Source organism: Muntiacus reevesi, chromosome 18 (genome assembly GCF_963930625.1).
Source record: "Muntiacus reevesi chromosome 18, mMunRee1.1, whole genome shotgun sequence".
NCBI classification, from domain to species: domain Eukaryota; kingdom Metazoa; phylum Chordata; class Mammalia; order Artiodactyla; family Cervidae; genus Muntiacus; species Muntiacus reevesi.
This window is the reverse complement of record NC_089266.1, coordinates 52,415,212-52,436,811: the sequence shown is the minus strand read 5'-3', so window position 1 is coordinate 52,436,811 and position 21,600 is coordinate 52,415,212. Positions and strand designations below refer to the sequence as shown.

At 45.5% G+C, this 21,600-nt stretch overlaps 1 protein-coding gene across 3 annotated transcripts; it reads right to left on the bottom strand.

Annotated features, from left to right (window-relative positions):
• Nucleotides 1–1,212: 1,212 nt before the first annotated feature.
• On the bottom strand, nucleotides 1,213–12,737 carry MKS1 (MKS transition zone complex subunit 1). Of its 3 annotated transcripts, XM_065910139.1 has the most exons (18): nucleotides 12,649–12,737; nucleotides 12,127–12,236; nucleotides 10,838–10,908; nucleotides 10,243–10,398; nucleotides 9,099–9,196; nucleotides 8,772–8,900; nucleotides 8,410–8,514; nucleotides 8,098–8,206; nucleotides 7,512–7,568; nucleotides 6,243–6,285; nucleotides 5,918–5,983; nucleotides 4,068–4,138; nucleotides 3,717–3,786; nucleotides 3,514–3,621; nucleotides 2,723–2,856; nucleotides 2,154–2,236; nucleotides 1,971–2,068; nucleotides 1,213–1,854 (listed from the first exon to the last, which is right to left on the bottom strand). In XM_065910139.1, the coding sequence occupies exons 1-18, from the start codon at nucleotides 12,726–12,728 to the stop codon at nucleotides 1,763–1,765; spliced, it is 1,680 nt and encodes a 559-aa protein (XP_065766211.1). In that variant the 5' UTR covers nucleotides 12,729–12,737; the 3' UTR covers nucleotides 1,213–1,762. The 3 variants fall into 3 exon arrangements, with proteins under 3 accessions (XP_065766211.1, XP_065766213.1, XP_065766212.1); XM_065910141.1 differs by lacking the exon at nucleotides 12,127–12,236 and having other exon boundaries at nucleotides 12,649–12,731; XM_065910140.1 differs by lacking the exons at nucleotides 1,213–1,854; nucleotides 1,971–2,068; nucleotides 2,154–2,236 and adding an exon at nucleotides 2,348–2,462.
• Nucleotides 12,738–21,600: the final 8,863 nt, after the last annotated feature.

Sequence of the window (21,600 nt, the reverse complement as noted above, 5' to 3'; positions counted from 1 at the left end):
AAGGTGTTTTCACTGAGAGACAGCATGTGGTCCTGAGCCACATCTCCTTGTCTCGAACTGTGTGTGACAACCCTGGTATCACCCCTGATCCAAGGGACATCTTCAGGGCCAGCTCTACTCTTGGGGCTTTCTGTCCTGCTCCTACATCCCCAGCCTGAACATATCTGCCTAGAGAGGCAGATGAGGCCTCCACAGGTAAGGGGGCCTCCTCTGACAGCCTGGGCTGGCTCAGGCCTTTTCATCCGTCCCTGGGCAGGACAGCTGAGTCCTTTCAGGCCTCTAAGCAGCAACACAGAACTTGCCTCTAGGGACAGGACATGCTTTCCCAGTGTCTCCCCAGTATGCTATCCTCTGGGCTGACAGTTACTCCCAGGGCCCAGGGCTTTGGGGGGCAATTAGGAAGTATCCACCTAGCCTCGGCTGGGTCATCAACACCCTGGCTGAGTCATCAACACCCTAAAAGAGTTCTGCTTTTGGACATCCAGCAAGTCCCTCACTTGTCCACTTGTGCTGCTTCCTCACGAGTCCGTCCCAGGCCTCTGACCTTGGAGACCAGGAAACCTGGGAAGACCACAAGGCTACCCTCTCCCCTGGAGCAACTGTTTCCTGCTCATGCTTTTGCCGGCTATGGCTGGTTCTCCGGCTGGGAGAGACGGCTGGGGCTCCCGGCAGCAATGAGCATTCTGCCAGGCAACCCTCTCATGTGTCAGGTCACACATCAGCGCCGCGTACAAGGGCTCGAGAGCCAAACAAGGGGTTCTGGAAGGCCCAGGCAAGAAGGAGGGTTTCCAGCCGCTTTCATCCATTTCCTAGCCTGTTCCTGACCCCTGCCTAGAACTGGGAGGCCAGAGTCCCAGCCTCCAGCCACCCCACGGTTTCCTCTGGAGCCTGGAGGGTGGGCAGCACTCGCTGCTTCTATCATGGAAGCACCGCTGAGGGCAGAAGCTGTTTCTGCTTTGAGCTGGGGATTGGGGGGCATGAGACGTGTCATGCACTTCACTCTGGATGTTTCAGAGGAATGCTGCTAAGACACAGCCGGCAGTAACCTTGAAGACTCTCCTGGAGGCTGAGTTTGGAGAATCCAAAGAAACTCTGGAGTAGGAAAAGGCAGGGAAGGGTGGCAGTGTTAGGAAACCCGACATTAAGGAGAATACCTTGGCCACGCCAGAGACTTGAGAAGAAAACAAGCCGACAGAACGTCAGATGGTGGAAACTCTTTTTATGTACAAAAAACACAACAAAAGCTACTAGCCAGCTAGCAGAAAGGACAGGACATTGCCTTCAGCCTTCATTTACGCTGGCAGCCAGCCCCCAGCGGGAAGAGGAGGCTGGGCTCCCGGGCTGGGAATGGAAGAGCTCCCTCGGCTGCCTTCTCTCTCGGGCCCCAAGTGTGCAGCAGGTGCAGAGCAGGATGGACCACCGCGCTCTGCCCCTGAGACCCAGAGACAGGCCGGAGAGCAGGCGGTGCCAAGGACAGAAGTAACTCTGGCCTTACCCCCAAACGGGTCTCAACCCCAAAACACCTGTCCTCTTGTGAGGGGCGTGTGCAGGGGCTGACATATCAAGAGGGGACCACCTGTGGGCCACAGGGTCTCTGGCTTTGTTGACATTTGGCAGTTGAAGAGCAGGTGGGGGGGATCAGGATTCTCAGCTCCTCTGGTTCTCAGCAAGCCAGCGTGGTCTCTAACCAGAAAGATGAAGAGGTGGCAGGGCCCGGGCCGTGGTGGGTACCACTCATCACAGAGGCCAGGGCTGCAGCGAGCTAGGAGACCGAGGTTTCCGAGGGGCTCACAAGGTCCTGGGGGAGGCTCTCTCGGGCCTCCTGCATACGGCGCCGGGCTCGCCGGAAGGCCTCTGTGAGGGAAGTGGACACAGGAGTCAGGATCATGGTGTGGGGGCAACGGGGCCCACGTGGATGTCAGGGGTGGGGGGCGGGGTGAGGGTTGAACCTGAGTGAAGGGGAAGCCTACCCAGAACATTATGAATGGAACTCTGCTGGCTGAATCCCTCCAGACGGTCCAACACACTCCGCATCCTCTTCCGGAGGGAACTTGACTCCATGAAGGCCCTGTGGGGGAGCCGGCCACCTGACCACGGCTGCTCCGCAGCCCTGGGGATCAGGAGCCCTGAGGCAGAGGGCCAGGGCCACTCACCGGGACTGCTGTAGACAGTGCAGGCGGAAGGTGACGCTGCCTGTGGTCTCAGTGCGGAGTCCGAAGCGGCTCAGACGCTCCCCCTGTGGATCCGGTTAGTCTCAGGTCTCGGTTGGTTTCTAGCCCCCAGGCACCATGCTGGCCTCACTCCCATTTGGGGAGAACAGGTCTGTTGGGGAAACTTCATCCCAACACCCAAATGCCATCACCTCCCAAATGTCAATCAGGGAACAGTCCAGCCTCGTTTGAGAATTAGCAGTCTTCTAAGAAGCCAGCTGACTCTCTGCTTCCTGAGGTCTCAGGGATGGGCTAGGGGGAGAGGGTGGTTACTCTGATGGGGACCAGGGGGAATCCCTAAGCATCCTACTTCTCAGGGCTCTCCTAGGAGCAGAGTGACATCTGTATGTGCTTCAAGATGTGGCTGAGATTTCCCACTGGAGCCACAGAAAGAAGAGACTAAGAACTGATGAAGCAATGAATGAGTAAGGGGCCTTAACCCAGACTGCGCTTTTCCCAAAAGACAGGGACATAACTTCCCAGGGTGAAATCTACCCAGAAACAAAAGTCACCTTGAAGGTTCCTGGTATCCACACGTAGGAGAGGTCCTCCAGTTCCAGAGAGCCACCAATGAAAAACCTCCGCAGCTCAGCCACTGGACTGAGCTCCAGTGGCCTCCAGGTGGAGACCGTCAGAGTGTGAGAGCCTGGGCAGAAGAGGACACAGCCAGGGCTGGGGAGGGCCTGCGGTCCCTCGCGGGCTCCCCAGCAGTGACCCGGGACTCGCCACCACTGAGACACCTGCTCTGGGGACGGCCTTACTGCTACTGAAGGTCACCACGGAGGTTTAGGGGAACCACGTGGGCATCAACCAGACAAAAGCTCAGATCTTAGCTCTGCCAGTTCCTGCCGGGGCAAGTTTCTCAGCCTCTCTGAGCCCCATTCTCCTCGTCCAGTAAAACGAAATAATACCAACACCTATGCCTCAGAGAGTGGTGGGGAGAATGAAACGAGAAGCACTCAGCACACTGCCTGCTGCACAAGAGAAGACAGTGACTATTATTTCAAAAGGAACGGGGACCCGCTCAGTACACATCTGTTCAGAGCCCATCTGGACACAGGCTGCTCCCCCAAGGCTGCAGGTCCAATCAGAGGAGCCAGGATCAGAGCCCAGAGCTCCTCGGCTGTCTCTAACAGAGATGGAAAATGCCCTCAAAAGGAGCACAGAATCTCGCAAGTTATGTGCATCTAGTTCCCCGCAACCCCCGCTTCTCCCAGGATGCGGTCGAGTCCTCTGAAGCGTCAGCCTTGCGTCTAGGAATGGGGGCAGGAGGGCCGCGTGCAGGGCAGGGATGAGAGGTCACCTGGGGTGGCGGGCAGCACCACAGCCCCGTAGCCTTCCACGCGGTACCGCTGCCAGAAGTCCAGCGAGAGGACCTCGCAGTAGAGCACGGGCCACTCTGGGAGCGCACCTGCGAAGGGTAGAAGCAGCCAGGTCCCGGGAGGTCCTCATGGGAGAGGGCGCATCTGAGGAGTCCCAAGGCCAGGGACCGGCCCGGCCACTCACCGACAGATTCGTCCTCGTGGAGGAAGGAGGCCTCGAACGTGAAAGGGTAGGAGAAGTAGGCCACGTTATCCTAAAAAGGAGGACTGTTGTTTTATACTCAGTCCCAATGGAAAAGGAAAAACCATCACTCCACACAGGAAATAAGAGGCTAAGAGGGGAAGGGACCCCCAGACGCAAGTTGCTGCCATTCTCAAAAAGGCAGAGAACCCTGGGGCCAGGCGGCCCTGTAGGGCCCACAGCAAAGCGCCAGACCCAGCTCTGGCGCCCTCCCCGGGCTGCCAGCCCGATCATCTTTGGATGTCATGCCGGGAGCAGCCCTATTCCCTCCAGGTGCCCCTCTTGTTGCCATACCATCCCCCGGGACTTGGTGGCACAGGTCTGTGTTATTCCTGAGAGCTGCTGGAACGCTGGGCTTGACCAGTCTAAAAGCCAAAGACCACACAGAGTAAGTCAACAGGGGCTTAGGGGAGGAAGGCGATCAGCTGGGAGAAACACAAAGCTCCTTTCTGCATTCAGTCACTCATGTCACGTTCACTGGGTCCATTGTGTGTGTCCCTGGGGACATTTCAGTGACCACACAGAGAAGCTTCCTGTCTCTCATGGGGCTGACCTTCTAGCTGGGGGTGGGAGGGGGCACAGAAAGTCAACCAACCAACAACAGACCATCAGGGAGTGATAAAAGCTAAATATAAAACAGGGTGTAGAGACTGAGAGGCCTGGAGGCTCATTGAGGGATGCTGAGGGACACTCGGAGGTGACACTTAGGCTGAGACCTAAACTGAAGCAGAACCAGTCGTGCAAAGATAGGATACAAAAGGTTTCCGACAGGAAATGGTCCTGAAAAGGCACTAGAGTGGGAATGAACTTGGCCTGTTGAGGAACAGGAAGCACAACTGGAATGTTATAAGGGAGAGATAGGCCGGGGCCAGCTCTTTCAGGGAATGGGATCTGGACTTTGCTCAAAGTGGGAAGGGAAGCCATGGGGGCTTTAAGTTGAAGAGAGACATAGCTGGTTTACATTTTAAAGGCTCGGTTAGGCTGTGGTGTGTGTGGCAAATGAAACGTAAGAGGGAGCTTCCCTGGTGGCTCAATGGTAAAGAATCCACCTGCCAACGCAGGAGACACAGGTTCGGTCCCTGGTCCGGGAAGATTCACACAGGCCGAGGAGAAACTCAGTCCGTGCACCATAACTACTGCGCCTGTGCTCCAGAGCCCGGGAGCTGCAGCTACTGAAGCCTCAGTGCCTGAGAGCCCAGTCTCTGCAACAACAGAAGGCGCTGCCATGAGAGGCCTGAGCACCGCAACTAGACAGGAGCCCCTGCTGTAAGCAAGACCCAGCGCAGCTAAAAACACACACCTAAATAAAAATTATTTTAAAAATGAAAAAGAAAAAAATGTAAGAGCAAGACAGGAAGCAAGGGGATAAATTAAACACTTAATGCTTTGGCCTAAGTAAGAGATGGTGATGGTTTGGTCCAGGGTCCTCAAGAGAACAGGTAATTCAGGACATCGGGGAAACAGACCTGACAGGAATTGCTGATGGCATGAATGGTGGCAGGGAGCTAGAGAAAGTGGGGAATTAAGGATGCCTCTTATATTCCTGGTATTAGAAACCAAGGAGATGACATTGTGGTTCTGCTAAGATGGAGAAGACCATAAGGGCATGTTTGCAGCAAAAGGAGGAATCAAGGATGCTTCTGGTCATGTTAAGCAGAAACAACAAACAGGTAAGTGGGCATGAGTCTGGAATTCAGGGAGAGGCTAAGACTAGAGGGAGAAGTCTGGGAGTCTGAGACACACACACAGAACTGAAGCCACAGGAAGGATGAGGTCACCTAGAAAGACTGTGGAGAGACAGTGAAAGAAGGTCAGGCCCGGCCTTGGACACTAATAGTTTTAGGTCAACAGAAGATGAGGAAACAGCCAAGGAGGCTGCCAAGCCACCAGAGAGAGAGCAGAGAGGAGTACGGAGCCAGAAGGCAAGAGGAGAGGGTCAGTGAGGAAAGTAAGCTATAGCAACTGAGAGACCAAGGAGGGCGAAGGCAGATACGTCCCCACAGGATTTCACATCTTGGAAGTGACCTAGGGCCTTGAGAAGAACAGTAACAATTTCAGTGGAAGAGTGGGGAAGGACACCTGACCGAAGGCCCCTGGAAAACTGTCAGAAGGGGTAAAAAGAGAGACTTGTGAATACTACTTACTAGAAGTTGGCAATTCCACAAAGAAGTGGACGTACAGGTTGTCATACTCATAGCCCTGGGCTGAAACTAAGAAAACAGGAAACGGTTTCAATTTATTGCCCTATCACCCCTAACGCCTGACCCAGTCCTGCAGGGCCTACCCGCTTGGGGAAGCAAGTCCCCTGAGGGCCAGGAACTCTCTGTGTTTCCAGGAAAGACACAAGCCTGAGTCTCCCGAGCGCTGCGGACAACTCAAGGCCACTGCTGGTTTGGGGAGGAGTATTCCACAGTGCTCTCTCTGGCACTTGCCAAGCCTCAGGGGACCTCTGTCTGGTGAGACACTTACCCACCTCTCCATTCACGAAGAGCCGGAGGGCACCTGGTACGGTCTGGGGTAGAGAGAAGTGAGAACAGGTCAGGAGGTTTGAGGGAAGCGACGCCTCTCCTCCAGTCTGTCCATAAACCCCCAGAGGACCTGACATGAGACGTCCAATTCTGGCGTGTAACTACCCACGCTTCCTCCCCATCTGCCATTTCTCCACAGATCTGTTTCCTTCGTTTCTCAAATGCGTAACGTAGGGGGAAACCACCTAGTTTAAATGGTGGAGAGGGCAACGGAGTGTGGGGAACTTATGAGAATGGCCAAGAGAAGCATCCACAGCTGCCCACTGCCCTACAGCAAGAGGCTGGAGAACCCTGCTCCCTCTGGAGGGCTGAGGTCAAGAAACTAGGCAGTTTCCTTTTAAAATTATTTGTGTCTCTATCTTATCTAACTTTTTAACACTGAAGATCTGTTGCTAATACAATATAAAAATAGTGAGAGCTAATTTTTTACAGAGAGGGAGACCACTGAGTAACTCTATCTTTGTTTCCAGGTCTAGAAATAGAACTCCTGGAATAAGAGAAGATAAGAACAGGACCACAGGATTATGGACTCAAACTGTTCTGTCTTAAAAGTCAAACTATCTGACAAACAGAAATGAGACACCTCCCTCCTTTATGGGGCACGAAGGAAAAATATCTACATTAAGAGTAAGGAAAACATTTTTCATCTTTATACTTATTTATAAAAAAAAATTAATGGTTCGATAGCATCACTGACTCAGTGGACATGAGTTTGAGCAAACTCCGGGAGATAGTGGAGGACAGGGAAGCCTGGCATGCTGCAGTCCATGGGATCGCCAAGAGTTGGACATGATTGAGTGACTGAACAGCAATAATAAAATAAATTATAAAGTAATACATGAATGCACCACCACTGATAAAAATTCAAAACTACCTAAGTTTAGAGAATAAAAAGGAAACATTCCTGACATATCCCTCTCACCCCTCAATAGCCACCTACTGTCTTCCAACTCTACCCCCTTCCCAGAGAAAGCCCCCAGAAGGCGTGTGCCCTCTGAGACCTCTTCCTATGCATCAACAGTTCTATATCAACATGCAACGCTTCAAAAACACAGTAAGGACTATACTCTGTATGTTATTTTCTAGTTTCTTCTTACACTGAAGAGTGTGTCTTGGGGACCGTGAAGAGAGGACCATCACTCAGCTAGAGTCAGAGCGCTCTGGCTACAGAAACCCAGCTTATGGTGGTGCAGGAAGCTGGGCTACTCACCATCTCAAAGTCAGTGCCCACGAGGCTGTTGAGATACTCCTTGTGCCGGCCATAGAGCTGAGGAAACAAACCACACCAAGCCTCAAGATGCAGTCCCAGCCAGACCAGGGTTCAGATCTGAACGGGAGGGAGAAACGCAGCAGGAATGGGAAATGCCACAGACAGCTGGGTGCCTAAGCATTCCTGCCAGACATCTGACAATGAAGCACAGAGGCCCTGGTGTCTACTAGCCTGGGACCCACCCAGCTCCCACACTGCTGCAGCCTTGGGCAGACTGCTCAGCTTCTTGATCTCCACTGCCTCATTTATAAAATGGTCATAAAATAAGCATTCCCTCGAAGGGTTGTGGCATAGTCTAAATGAAATTAGGCATGTGAAGGTCCTAGCACAGAGCACAGGCCATGCTCAGATAGATCGTCATTAGCATAATGATCTTGTAACAGGCTCAAAGCCTCGTGTCTGATAGGTTAGAAGGGCTTCCCAAATCAGAAGAGGCCATCAGGAGCAAGACCCAGCCACTGCTGACCCACCCTCAGGCGCGGCCTCAGCTCCCAACTCTCTGGTTCTCGGATGAATCAGCACTCACGTCCTTGAAGACGCGCTGTTCCCGCTCCTCCTCCTCAGGCTGGGCAAGGGAAGACACATTGTCAATCGTGTACTTCCACAGCTCCTGCTTCTCCCCCTCTGTCTCGATTCTGTAAGGTCAAAGTCACAAAGGGACTAACTGGTAAAACAGGAGACGAGGCCCTCCAGACCCAACCCAGGGACAAACTATCAGCTGGGAATTTAAATGTTAGGAGAGACGAAGGGCTTTCTGAGAACTTCCTCAACTTGAGGCAAGAAGTGAAGCCAAGGAAAGGAATGCTAGTCTCCACCATCTCTTTCTTCCTCTTCTCACCTGTAGGGCCCTTTGGAGCCAGTGAAGTCAGGTTTTACTGTGATCACTCCATTGCTGTCCACCTTCAGAGTACAGAGGACATGTTCATGCTTCTTATAGCCAAGCCTAGAAACCAGGGGTAACACCAGAGTTCAAGATTGCCGGCCCCATTTCTGGGAAAGAGGAAGAGGTATTCAGTCCACATCAGGGGAGAAGACAGAGGCTGCAGTGAGAACAGTTAGAGTAAAACATTTCCTTCCCAAGAAAAAGCAGGAAACAAAATCCCTCCCTCCCATATACCTGGGATGACCGTAACAGGAGGATGATGGTTAGTGACAGAAGAGGATGAAGGTCTGAGTTGGGCAGTGAGAAGCTTCACTCACTTTCCATAGGGCCCCAGGTCTGCCATGATGTACATGGTCTGAAGAGGAGTGTTGATGACATGGTTGTTCCTGATGAATTCTTCTGAGGGCTCCCAGGTGACGACTCGTGACTTAAGAATGCCACCCTCCCTGGGAGACACCACAGGAAGGCTCACTTCCCTGGCACCCCCTGAAGAGCCTGAAGGAAGAACGCAAGGGGCACACCCAGGAGGAGTACAGGGGAGCACTCCACTGCAGAGTGGGACACACACATTGGTGAACTCACGGAGAACAAAGGCACAGAAGGAGCACGGGGACCTCCCCAGCCCCATCCACGCTTGCACTCACATCCCTCGCTTGTCCTGCCGTCGACGCCTGACATTTGCCATTCGCTCGACCAAGAAGGACGGCATTTCGCTGGCTGCGGTGGTCATTTTCTGACAGTGCTGGGAAAACAGAGCAGCTTGGTATAAGCCAGCTGCTCAGGGCCACATGGGACCACGCACCTGGAGGGAAATCTTCCTCCTGAAACCTCAGAGAACCTTAAGAGCGCAGCCACCTCAACAGCACATGCTGATGGAGCGCGCAGTGACACAAACAGCTCAGAGAAGAGCCCGACCAAGCCCTGATCTGCCCTAAGGTGGTAGCAGCACATTACTCTTGAGAAATGAGTCTGCAGTCTGTAAGCCCATACCAACAGAGGGGTGAGTCGACCCGGTCGATGCTGACATCACTAGGTAGTTGGGAGATGCTGAATGTAACACAAGAGTTCCGTGAAAAACCCTCCCACAGGTAACTGAACCCTAACTGCAATTTTCCTTTCTTTACCAAAACAGACAACCTAAATTTTACATGCTCCCAACCCACACCTTTCAAAAACATTCACTTAACACCTGGCTTAGATATCGACAGGGTCACAGACAAAAATCAGAAAATATAGGCTCTCCCATCCTCAAGGAAATTATAATTTCACTGAGAAGATAGAACATATCATATAATGACTGAAGAAAATCTAAAACGAGGCCACAAGGGTATGCTGTCCTCAGCAAACTGAGGATATAAGCCATTCCCCATACAGTATCGAATTCCTCTTCAAATCCGTATGTTCAGTTTTGGCTGAATCCCATGATGAACTTAATCTAGATGGTTCTAGACTCCATCCACCTGTTGATCTCATGACGCACGGGGGAAATCAAACCTAGTGGCTGCTCCCCGCAGTGTGTAGTCTGCAAGCCTAGCATTAGAGACACTGCCGGCTCCCCCAGTCCCTCCAGCAGGCGGGGCAGGGAGCAGCAGCCACACCACCCACAGACTATGCCCACCTACCTACTCCAGCCTGGCTGCCAGGAACACACTGAAATTCCTAGACAGGCTCACTTAACAGGTTTCTGAATTAAAACACAAGCCAGAAAGCCAGGGGAAACAAAGATGAAGGGAACTACAGAGCTTGGCTAAGTCTACCTGAGTCTGTCTACTTGGGAAAGAATGATACCTCCTCCAAATTGGTGTATCTATCAGAGTCAGTGTAGGTAAAGATCCGTCGGTTCTTCCTGCCGCCTGAATCTTCCAGCTTCAGAATCTCGTGACGGTACTGATGATCCAAAGGGTTCTGACAGGCTGCTTCATTTTGGTACAGATCTACTTCAAACTGAGGTAACAAAGAAACAGAGTGCCACTGAGAGCATTTTAATTTTGTCGCTACAACTGTTTGGTCAAATATCATTTGTCAGGATGTTTTATCTAAACTGATGGAGGACAGAAAAGCCAACGAAGGTTAGAGCTACAAGGAACCAGACCGATAGTCTAATTTAATTCTGCTGTTATGGAACTGACATACCAAGACAGGAATTCTGCTGTTTTGGTATGCGGCCCAGAGGTGAAAAGCGTGTTACTCAAGATCATAAAACTGGCTAGTGGCAGGTACTACATTACACTGATCCTGTAAACACAGTAGTGGGAAATATAAATTGTTGTAACCTTTCTGGAAATCAGTTTGGCGATATGTATCAAGAACCTTTCCCTGTGACCAGGCAGGAGGATGTGGGCCAGGTGCAGGTAGACCCAGCAGACAAGGGACACTAGCCCACCTGGCTGAAGAGCTTCTCTTGCCACCCAATCACAACCTCCTCTTCTTCTTTTTCCTCTGGGCGGTGTCCACCTCCAAAGAAAACAGAATGAGTCAAATGTTTGAGCCCAACTAGCACCACTTCTTGCTCTCTGGTTGGTTATAACCAAAGTCTGTGGTCTTATATTTTCCACAAAACCAGTTGGAGTTCACTGATTATGAAGTACTCACTCTAGAGAGGCAGTAGATATGTACAGAAGCCAAGATTAAGACCCAAGAAGTTTTAATCACCCCTCTAACTTTAATAAAAGAAATCATGTCCTCCAGGAATTATTTAATCTAATTCAGAGTCAAGAGCTGAAATTTAGATATAGGCTGAACAGCTCTTTCTCAATCCCAATTGTCTACATTTGCTAGATAGGAACCATGGCATTTTTATCTTCACTATTTCTGAAGCTATAAACCTAGAATCACAAACACTGTAACCTTAAGAGATCAAATGTTAAGAGAGAAAAGGAAAGACATATAAGTGATTTTTTTAAAGAACTAAATCTAATATGTACACTCCTATATGAGTATGCCTTTTCCAAAGGTATATGCTTCAAAATCCACCAGCTCACACTTTTGCCCAGGAATATTTCTGAACAGAAACAACAAAAGCAAAGAGACCAGTGACCTAACACAAACACACTGTCTTCTCTTTTTCACATTTCTGGCTTCTCAGAGAAGGAAAAAGGTTAGAACACAGATAATACTAATATGTACATTTTCTGGGACTTCCCTGGTAGTCCTGTGGTTGCACTACAGGGGGCATGGGTTCCATCCCTACAGGGAAAACTAAGATCCCGCATGCCACACAGCAAGGTAAAAAAAAAATAAAAGTGCATTTTTCAAGCAGACCCAAATGTTTTAAAAAGTGTTTATATCATAAGTTTCAAGCTTGGAGTGATATTTTCTCTTAGAAAAAAAATAAATGCCACAAATGCCATTTGGGTTTAGAGGTAAATTTATAATATACCTAAAGCACGGTATTTGCTATTGCACTACATTTGACCACAGTTCAGATCAGCTTCTTGATAATAGGAATCATGTCTTATCCACTTTTCACACAACATAATGCAGTAGTTAAAACTGCTTGGGATCAAATTCTGACTTCAACAGTTAGCAGCCTGGTGACCTTGGACAAGAAACCCAACCTCTCTATACCTTTTCTCAGACTATAGAGCTGGGTCTACTCTGTCTTAAGAGGTAACCTCCGCCCTAGGCCCTTCCCCAGACACCCAAGGGGCCCCATCACCACTATACACCCACTGGCCGTTGGGTGAGGCCTAAAAGTGGCCAAGTCTATGAGATCCTTCCCCAGTTGGGCAGCAGGCTGGCAATGGAGGTAGTTGCTTGATGTGATTCTTTGCAGGTGGACTCTGCCAGGAAAAAAGAAGCCCAAAATACTGTTACAAGACACAGAAGCAGGAGACGAACGCAGAGCAAGGATGGGGAAACAAAACACAGAGAGATTATGGCTACCAAGAGATGTGGCGGGGTGCAGGCAACAGAGGGGAGGGGAGCATGCGGCCCCAGGGAGGAGAGGATGCGAGAGTGTAGTGGAGGGGGACACAGGGCTCTGAGGAATTTGGGGGGCATAGGGTCCTGAAAGGGTGAGTCTGGAAGCTGCGAGTGAAGAGGGTTTCGGGTAGTGAGGGAGACGCGAGGAGACCGGGGTCACAGTGGTCAGTACTGCAAACGGAAGTGAGCGCCCCAGCAAAGGAGAAGTGTAATTCAGGTTCCAATTATCTGAGAGCATAAAAACACGGGGCTCTGGGGTGATGCGACTACCGGAGGCGGAGGTTGCGCACGGGGTCCCGGGAGCGGTACACGGCCTCTCCGGTGTCAGTGCTCCAGATGGCCTCCGCCATGACAGCTGCGCCGCGCACGACTGCGCCGGAAAGCGCGCCGCCCCGGTTCCCCTGGCAACTGAGACGCCGTCGGGAGCCTGGAACCCGGTTCCCTAGGCGGCGCGGCAGAAGCCCCGCCCACTGCGGGTCCTGCCCTGACTGAGTCCCTGCCCACGCCGGCTGGGTGGTCCTGCAGGGTCGCCCTGCAGGGTCGCCGCTGGTCTTGAGTGCGAACAAAGCTCGCTCACACCCAAGGCCGGGCTGGAGGCGCTTGACGAATGAGGAAACTAGAGCAGCGCTATCGGCCCCCATTATGTAGATTCAGACAGAAATGGTCGTGGGCCCCAAATCCGAGTGTCCTGAGTTCTCAGCTACTATTTTTTCCCACCACACTGAATCCGGGGACACTTTGGCCTCAAAATCGGTTGACGGGGACTCGCAGAATGCACCCATTCTTCCCAGAGGAGTGACAGGAGATGAAGACAGTTACCCAGACATGAAAGTATTTTCTTGGAAGCAAACAAAAGTGTCAGGAGATTTATTAATCCTTCGGTTGGCATTCACTGAACCAGAGAAAACAGAAACAAGGAAGCTAGCAGTAAGGAAGGAAAAGATGTCATTATTGCACTGGTTTTTTCCCCTGCTTGTGTTATTTCCCGATTTGTAAGCCACCTTGGATACCGCACTGACCTTGAGAAAAGTCAATAAAATGCCATTCTGAAGACGTGCTTCATTGGGCTGCCAAAGGAGGGACACACCTGTAACCTCAAGTCCGGCTCTCTAGCACCTTGGGGATGGCAGCAGTTATCAGGTTTTGTCATTTGCTGCTTCTTGTCCCCTGAACCCAGTTTGATTATATGGCATTGGCAGCCATCAGCAATAAAGCTGCTCTTGTGTAATACTAAAGACTCACTATAATAATAGCCCTATTTATGTAAGATCTAATACAGCCTGAGCTTCTTGTTTATATTGTCCCTAATCCTCCTAGAAAGCCAATGAAGTTATTGAAGGCCAGAACATAAAGACTGAACTGGAGTAAGTGGTAGAGAAGCTGAAACTCCAGCCCAGGCCTGTCTTTTGAAGCCTGAACACCTTCCACTCTGCTTCACAACCTCTCACCTACCAATTTATTCTGTAAGAGCACACAATTCCCAATCTGGGAAATAGTAATAATTATTTCAACAGGTGAAACCATGGAGGCAGAATATCAGTTCTTAAGGGAAAAGATCACTCTAATTTTTTCTTTTAAAATTGTGAATAGGCAACAGTTTGCCATATGAACAACAAATGATAAAGCTGGAGCCTGAACTAGCAGTTTAGTTTTACACCAAATCTAACTTGGAGCGAAGTCAACCTGACATAATTATAAGCAAAGTACTGTATCACATGATATGCAAATATAAGTGATTTGTCTAAGTAACTATAAATTACTTGTATACAGGTAAACTAGATTTTTATTCCCTTTATTTACTGATATAAATCAGGATTCTTAAAATTGGGATCCATGAGCAGAGTTCAAGGGGTCTACTGATTCCCTTACCCAGTGGGTAGAGGGAAGGGAGAGCGGCAAGATAGGGGTATGAGATTAGGAGATACAAACTACTATGTATAAAATAAATAAGAAACAGATGTGTTTTATAACACAGGGAAATATAGCTATTATTTTGTAATAACTTTAAATGGAATATAATCTATAGAACTATTGGATCCCTGTTTCAGGTTTTACACCTGAAACTAATGATCTAAATTGACTGTGCTGTGCTTAGTCACACAGTCGTGCCTGACTCCTTGCGATCCCATGGACTGTAGCTCCTCTGTTTGGGGATTCTATAGGCAAGAATACTGGAGAGGGTTGCCAGGCCCTCCTCCAGGGAATCTTCCCAACCCAGGGATTGAACCCAGTTCTCCTGCATTGCAGGTGGATTCTTTACCATCTGAGCCACCAGGGAAGCCCAAATCAACTATACTTCAACTAAAAAAAAAACTCCCCAGGGACTTCCCTGGTGGTCCAGTGGTTAAGAATCCACCTTCCAATTCAGGGGACATGGGTTTGGTCCTTGGTGTGGGAACTAAGATCCCACATGTCACAGGGCAACTAAGACAACTACTGAGCCTTCGCACCAGACTAGAGAATCTGTGCACCACAACGCAAGACCCTGCATGATGCAACAAAGCCTGCAACAACCCTGCTGCAACTAAGCCCTGATGCAGGCAAATTAAACAAACAAACAAACAAAAAACCCTCCTTGAATTTTGTGTGGGCCATTTTTCTGGAAAGAGTTCATGGTTTTTGTCAGATTCTGGAAGGAGTTTGTATCCTGATATCAAGAAGAGCCTGACCCCCACTATGTTTATGTACTGACATCTTGTTAAAAATGTAAAGTTTGGATTACATAACATAAAGGGCAAAATTCCCTGTACCATCACCAGCAATGCTTCCTCCCCTACTCCTAGTCAGGAACATTCAGAGTTGATATTTAGTGTGTTCTCCCTAAAATAGTGCCATTATTTGGATTTGTTTTTTTTTTTTTTTTTTTTTTGTTAAAAAATGATTGCACAATCATGAAGGATAAACATAGCCTCCTTTTATAAGTCAATACATTAATAGTATTTCTCAATCACGAGCAGGAAATGTAGAAGCTGGATTTATGTTCAAGATGTTTTGACTCAAACCTATGGGCTCTCCTATGAAGTGGGCTGTCTCCTTACAACTACTCCCATTCCCAAGCCCATTTTTTTCTTTCTTAAACTGGTCACATCTGAGCTACATCATAACAGTCCAATCACTCTCTTTCCCCTCTCAGGCTGATACTTTATGACAAAGCTAAGTCTTATTCTTACAGAAGAGGCAGAATGTCATATGGTTCTCCCAAACTTCTTCTGTGTCCCACACTGTCTGTGCTCTGTGCCTAATAACTGTCCCTTGAACTGACCTTGGTCCAGAGAAGAGATCCTTCTGAAATGGAACAATCTTATGAGGAATAATAGACTTGACTCTTGCTTTTCTCCCTCTCTCTCTGACTTTGAAGATGGAAGTGAAGGCCTTAAACATACCATAAAGCAGAGATTGTCAGATTGGATAAAAGCAAGATCTGACCGTATGCTGTCCATGAGATGCTGACTTTAAATATAAAGACATTCATAATTTAAAACTTAAAAAAAAATAAGGAAATCTTGCTATTTATGACAACAGGGTTATGAGGATATTATGCTGAGTGAGGTTATTATGCCGAGTGAAAAAAGGTCAGAGAAAGATAAATACTCTCATTTCATTTATATGTGGAGTCTAAAAACTAAGCAAGCACAACAAAATAGAAACAGAATTATAGATACAAAGAACAAATAGGTTGCAGGGAGAGGGGAGGAAAGAAATAGGTGAAGCAGATTAAGAAATAGAAACATCTAATGGCAAGGTAAGCTAGCCATGAGTATGAAATGTACAATGTGGGGAATATAGTCAATAATTATGTAATATTGTATGATGAGAGGTCATAACTAAACTTACCATGTTGATCATTTTGAAATGTATAGAAATATCAAACCACTGTTGAATAACAGAAACTAATATAGTGTTGTAGTTCAGTTATATTTTAAAAACAAACTCATAGAAAAAGAGATCAGATTTGTGTTTATCAGAAGTGGGGGGTAGGGAGAGGGGAAATTGGATTCAGACACTTAAAAGGTGCAAACTTCCAGTTAAAAGAAATATATGTGTATGTAAAGTACAACATGATAAATAGAATTAACATTGCTGTACGTTACATATGAAAGTTATTAGGAAGGTAAATCCTAAGCAATCTCATCACAAGGGAAAATATTTTTTCTATTTCTTTAATTTTGCATATGTACTTTTGCATTCTGTAATTTTGTATGAGATTATGGATGTTCGCTAAACTTACTGATAATCATTTCATGATGTTTATAAATCAAATCATTATGCTGTACACCTAAAACTTACACGGTGCTGTATGTCAGTTAGATCTCAATAAAACTGGATGAAAACAAAAGAAGAAATGAAAAAGAAAAAAAATTAGCTTTTTAAAGTTAAAGGATGGAAAAAGATGTGCCAAGCAAACATTAATCCAAAGAAAACTAGAAAGGCTATCTTATTAACAGGCAAAATAGATGTCAAAACAAGGGATATTACTAGGAATAAGGAAGTATATTTTGTAATGATAAATGCACCAGTTCATCAAGAGAACATAAGAAAACTAAACATTTATGCACTTAACAATTTCAAAATACATGAAGCAAAAGATTGACAGACATGAAAGGGGAAATAGGCAAATCCAGTTATAGTTGGAGATGTTAACACTTTTTTTTTAATTGAAGTATGATTGACTTACAATATTGTATTAATTTCAGGTGTACAACATAGTAATTCAATATGTTTATAGATTATGCACCAAAGTTATTGCAGTGTTATTGACTATATTACCTATGCTGTACATTTATCCCTGTGGCTTATTTATTTTAGAACTGGTAGTTTGTACCTCTTAATTCCCTTCACCCATTTTGCACATCCCTGAACCCTCCTCCCTTCTGGCAACCCCAAGTTTGTCCTCCGTATCTGTAAGTCTATTTCTGTTTTATTCTACTTTTTTGTTTGTTTTGTTTTTTAGATTCCAGATACAAATGAGAACATTCAATATTTGTCTTTCTCTGTCTTATTTCACTTAGCATAATACCCTTTTGGTACATGCCTGCTGTCGCATATGGCAAGATTTCATTCTTCTTATGGCTGGGTAATAATCCATTGCATATATATGCCACATCTATTTATTCATCTATTGATGAACATCAGGCTGCTCCCATATCTTGGCTATTATAAATAATGCAACAGTGAACACTGTGGGTATACCTCTTTTTGAATTAGTGTTTTTATTTTCTTCAGATAAAAACCCAGGGGTGGAATTTCTGGATTGTATGGTAGTTGTAGGTTTAATTTTTTGAGGGCTCTCTATATTGTTTTCCACACTGACCACAACAATTTATATTCCTACCAAGAGTTTATGAGGGTTCTCTTTACTACATCCTCACCAACACTTGTTATTTGTTCTCTTTTTGATAATTCTTTATTTTTAATGTATTTATTTTAATTGGAGTCTAATTAATTTACAATATTGTAGTGGTTTTTGCCATACATTGACATGAATCAGCCATGGGTGTACATGTGTTCCGCATCCTGAACCCCCCTCCCACCTCCCTTCCCATCCCATCCCCCAGGGTCATCCCAGTGTACCAGAAAGGTGTGAAGTAATGTCTCATTGTGGTTTTGCATTTCCCTGATGGTTAGCAGCTTTTCATGTCTCTTGGCCAACTATATGTTTTCTTTGGAAAACTGTTGTTTCAGGTCCTTTTTAAATCAGACTTTTATATAATGAGTTGTATGACTTCTTTGTATACTTTGGATATTTAACATTAACTCCTTATTAGACATTATCAGTTGCAAATATATTCTCCCATTCAGTATGTTCCTTTTCATTTTGTCCACAATTTCCTTCACTGTGCACAAGATTTTTAGTTTGATTATGATCTCTTTTATTTATTTATTTATTTATTTATTTATTTATTTTTGCTTTTCTTGCTCAGCCCTGAGAAATAAGATCCAAAAAATTATTGCTAAAATCAATGTCAAAGAGTGATTTTTCTTCTGGAAGTTTTATGATTTCAGGTCTGATGTTTATGTCTTTAATCCATCTATTTTGAGCTTATTTTTGTATACAGGGTGAGAAAATGGTCTGGTTTCATTCTTTTACAATAGCTGTTCAGTTTTTCCAACAATTTTTCTCTCCAAAAGAGAGACTATCTTTTCCCCAATATATATTCTTGCCTCCTTTGTCATCAATAAATTGATCATATGTGCATGAGCATATTTCTGGGCTCTCTACTCTGCTCCATTGATCTATGTCTGTATGTCTGTGCCAGTACCATACCATACTATTTTTTTTTTAACCATTGTTACATGTGTGCATTTTATTTAACAGTGTTGTGTACATAGTAGCCAATTAAGTTCTTATATAAATATCTAGACTTTCTAGATATTTAGAAGTGCTTGATGCATTTACAGGTAGAAGTAGTAGGATAATGCTATTTATAAATAGCTTTTCTATAGTATGAATTAGAATGATTCATTTCTTGAGAATTACAGAAACTCAAGGGAGTTTGTGAATTGTAATAGCATTTCTTAATTATGAAAATATGATAACACATTTGCAGGAGACTTGAAAAATACAGAACAAGGTTACATACAGTTCCACTGTATATTATAATTATTTTAAGTAGATAAATTAAGATTTTTAGTTGGAGTTTCAATATCAAACTATCAAAAATTAATAGAATGAATATACAGAGAAGTAGATGGATACAGTAGACCTGAAAAACACAGTGAACCAGTTTGACATGACTAAGATTTATACAATTTTCACACAACAGTAGGATACAAATTCTATTCAAGTTCCCATAGACTATAAACTAGGAGACATATCCAGGACACAAGATCAGATATTAATTTCTCACTTAAATGCTTTCTTCTCTGCAATCACCTTCTGTGTTTTTTCTGTCTTCTTTAATCTAATTATCTGCTGATGGGTGGTGTTGCACTCCCTCCCTGTTAGTTGTTTGACCTGAGCTGACCCAGCCCTGGGGTCTACAGGCTCTACGGTAGAGTTAACGGTGACCTCCAAGAGGACTTAAGCCAGGGAACAGCTTTCAGGACTGCTGCTACCAATGCCCTGGTTCCTGGGGTGAACCACTGCCAGCCCATGCCTTCCCTAGGAGACCTTCCCACACCTGCAGGTGGGTCTGGTTCAAGTCTCCTGTGGGGTCATTGTCCCTGTCCCTTGGGTCTTGATGAATGCCAAATTTTGTTTGTGTCCTCAGAGAGTGGAGTCTCTTTTCTCCCCAGGCCTGTAGAAGTCCTGTAATCAAATCCCACTGGCATTCAAATTCAGATTCCCTGGGGATTTCCAGTCTCTTTTCCAGATCCCCAGGCTAAGAACCCTGACATGGAGCTCAGAACCTTCACAACAGTAGGAGAACTTCTTTGGTATTATTGTTCTCCAGTTTGTTTGTCACTCAGCCGGCAGGTTTGGGATTTGATTTTATCATGATTGCACTCCTCCTACCATCTTGCTGCAGCCTCTTCTTTGTCTTTAGATGGTGGGGTATCTTTTTTTTGGTGGGTTCCAGCATCCTCCTGTTGATGGTTTTTCAACAGCTAGTTGCAATTTTGGTTCTCTCGCAGGAGGAGATGAGAGAACATTCTTCTACTCCACCATCTTATGTAAATCCATACCATATTATTTTTATTACTATAATTTTGTAGGGTAGTTTGAAGTCAAGGAGAGTATTTCCAGTATTTTCAGGAGAGTATAAAAGATAAAGTTTATTCTTCTTTATCAAGATTGCTTGGACTATTCAGGGTCTTTTGTAGTTCCACACAGAATTTATAGTTATTTGTTCCAGGTCTGTGAAAAATGTCATTGATATTGATACATTGATAGGGGTTGCATTGAATATGTAGATTGCCATGAGTAGAATGGACCACTTAACAATATTAATTTTTCTGATCCATGATTATGATACAGCTCTCTGTTTATTTGTGTCATGTTTGTTTTCATCAAGGTCTTATAGTTTTCAGAGTACAGATTTTTTTATCCCCTTGGTTAAATTTGCTTTTAGATATTTATTATTTTTTATGATATTGTAAATGGTATTGTTTTCTTGGTTTTTCCTTCTGATAGTTCATTATAAGTGTATAGAAATACAAAATGTTTCTGTATATCAATTTGGTATCAGCAACTTAACTGAATTCATTTATTAGGTCTAATATTTTTGGTAGAAGCTTTATGGTTTTCTCTATGTAATATCACGATATCTACAAATAGTGATGGTTTTATTTCTTCCTTTCTATTTTGGGAGTCTCTTATTTCTTTTTCTTATCTAATTATAGTGGCTAGGTCTTCCACTAATATATTGAATAAAAGTAGCAGGAATGGGCTTACTTGTCTTGTTCCTGATCTTAAAGGAAAAGCTTTCAACTTTCAACCATTGAAAATGATGTTAGCTTCTAGGTTTGTCATAAACGACCTTTTATATGTTGACCTGTGTTCCTTCTGTGCCCACTTTGTTGAGATTGTTTTTATCATAAAAGGATGTTGAAATTTTTTCATAAGCTTTTACAGCTTCTTTTCCTATCTGGATTCCTTTTACTTCTTTTTCTGCTCTGATTGCTGTGGCCAAAACTTCCAAAACTATGTTGAATAGTAGTGGTGAGACTGAGCACCCTTGTCTTGTTCCTGACTTTAGGGGAAATGCTTTCAATTTTTCACCATTGAGGGTTATGCTTACTGTGCGTTTGTCATATATAGCTTTTATTATGTTGAGGTATGTTCCTTCTATGCCTGCTTTCTGGAGAGTTTTAATCATAAGTGGATGTTGAATTTTGTCAAAGGCTTTTTCTGCATCTATTGAGATAATCATATGGCTTTTATCTTTCAATTTGTCAATGTGGTGTATTACATTGATTGATTTGCAGATATTAAAGAATCCTTGCATTCCTGGGATAAAGCCTACTTGGTCATGATGTATGATTTTTTTAATATGTTGTTGGATTCTGTTTGCTAGAATTTTGTTAAGGATTTTTGCATCTATGTTCATCAGTGATATTGGCCTGTAGTTTTCTCTTTTTGTGGCATCTTTGCCTGGTTTTGGAATTAGGGTGATGGTGGCCTCATAGAATGAGTTTGGAAGTTTACCTTCTTCTGCAATTTTCGAAGAGTTTGAGTTAAGATAGGTGTTAGCTCTTCTCTAAATTTTTGGTAGAATTCAGCTGTGAAGCCATCTGGTCCTGGGCTTTTGTTTGCTGGAAGATTTCTGATTACACTTTCGA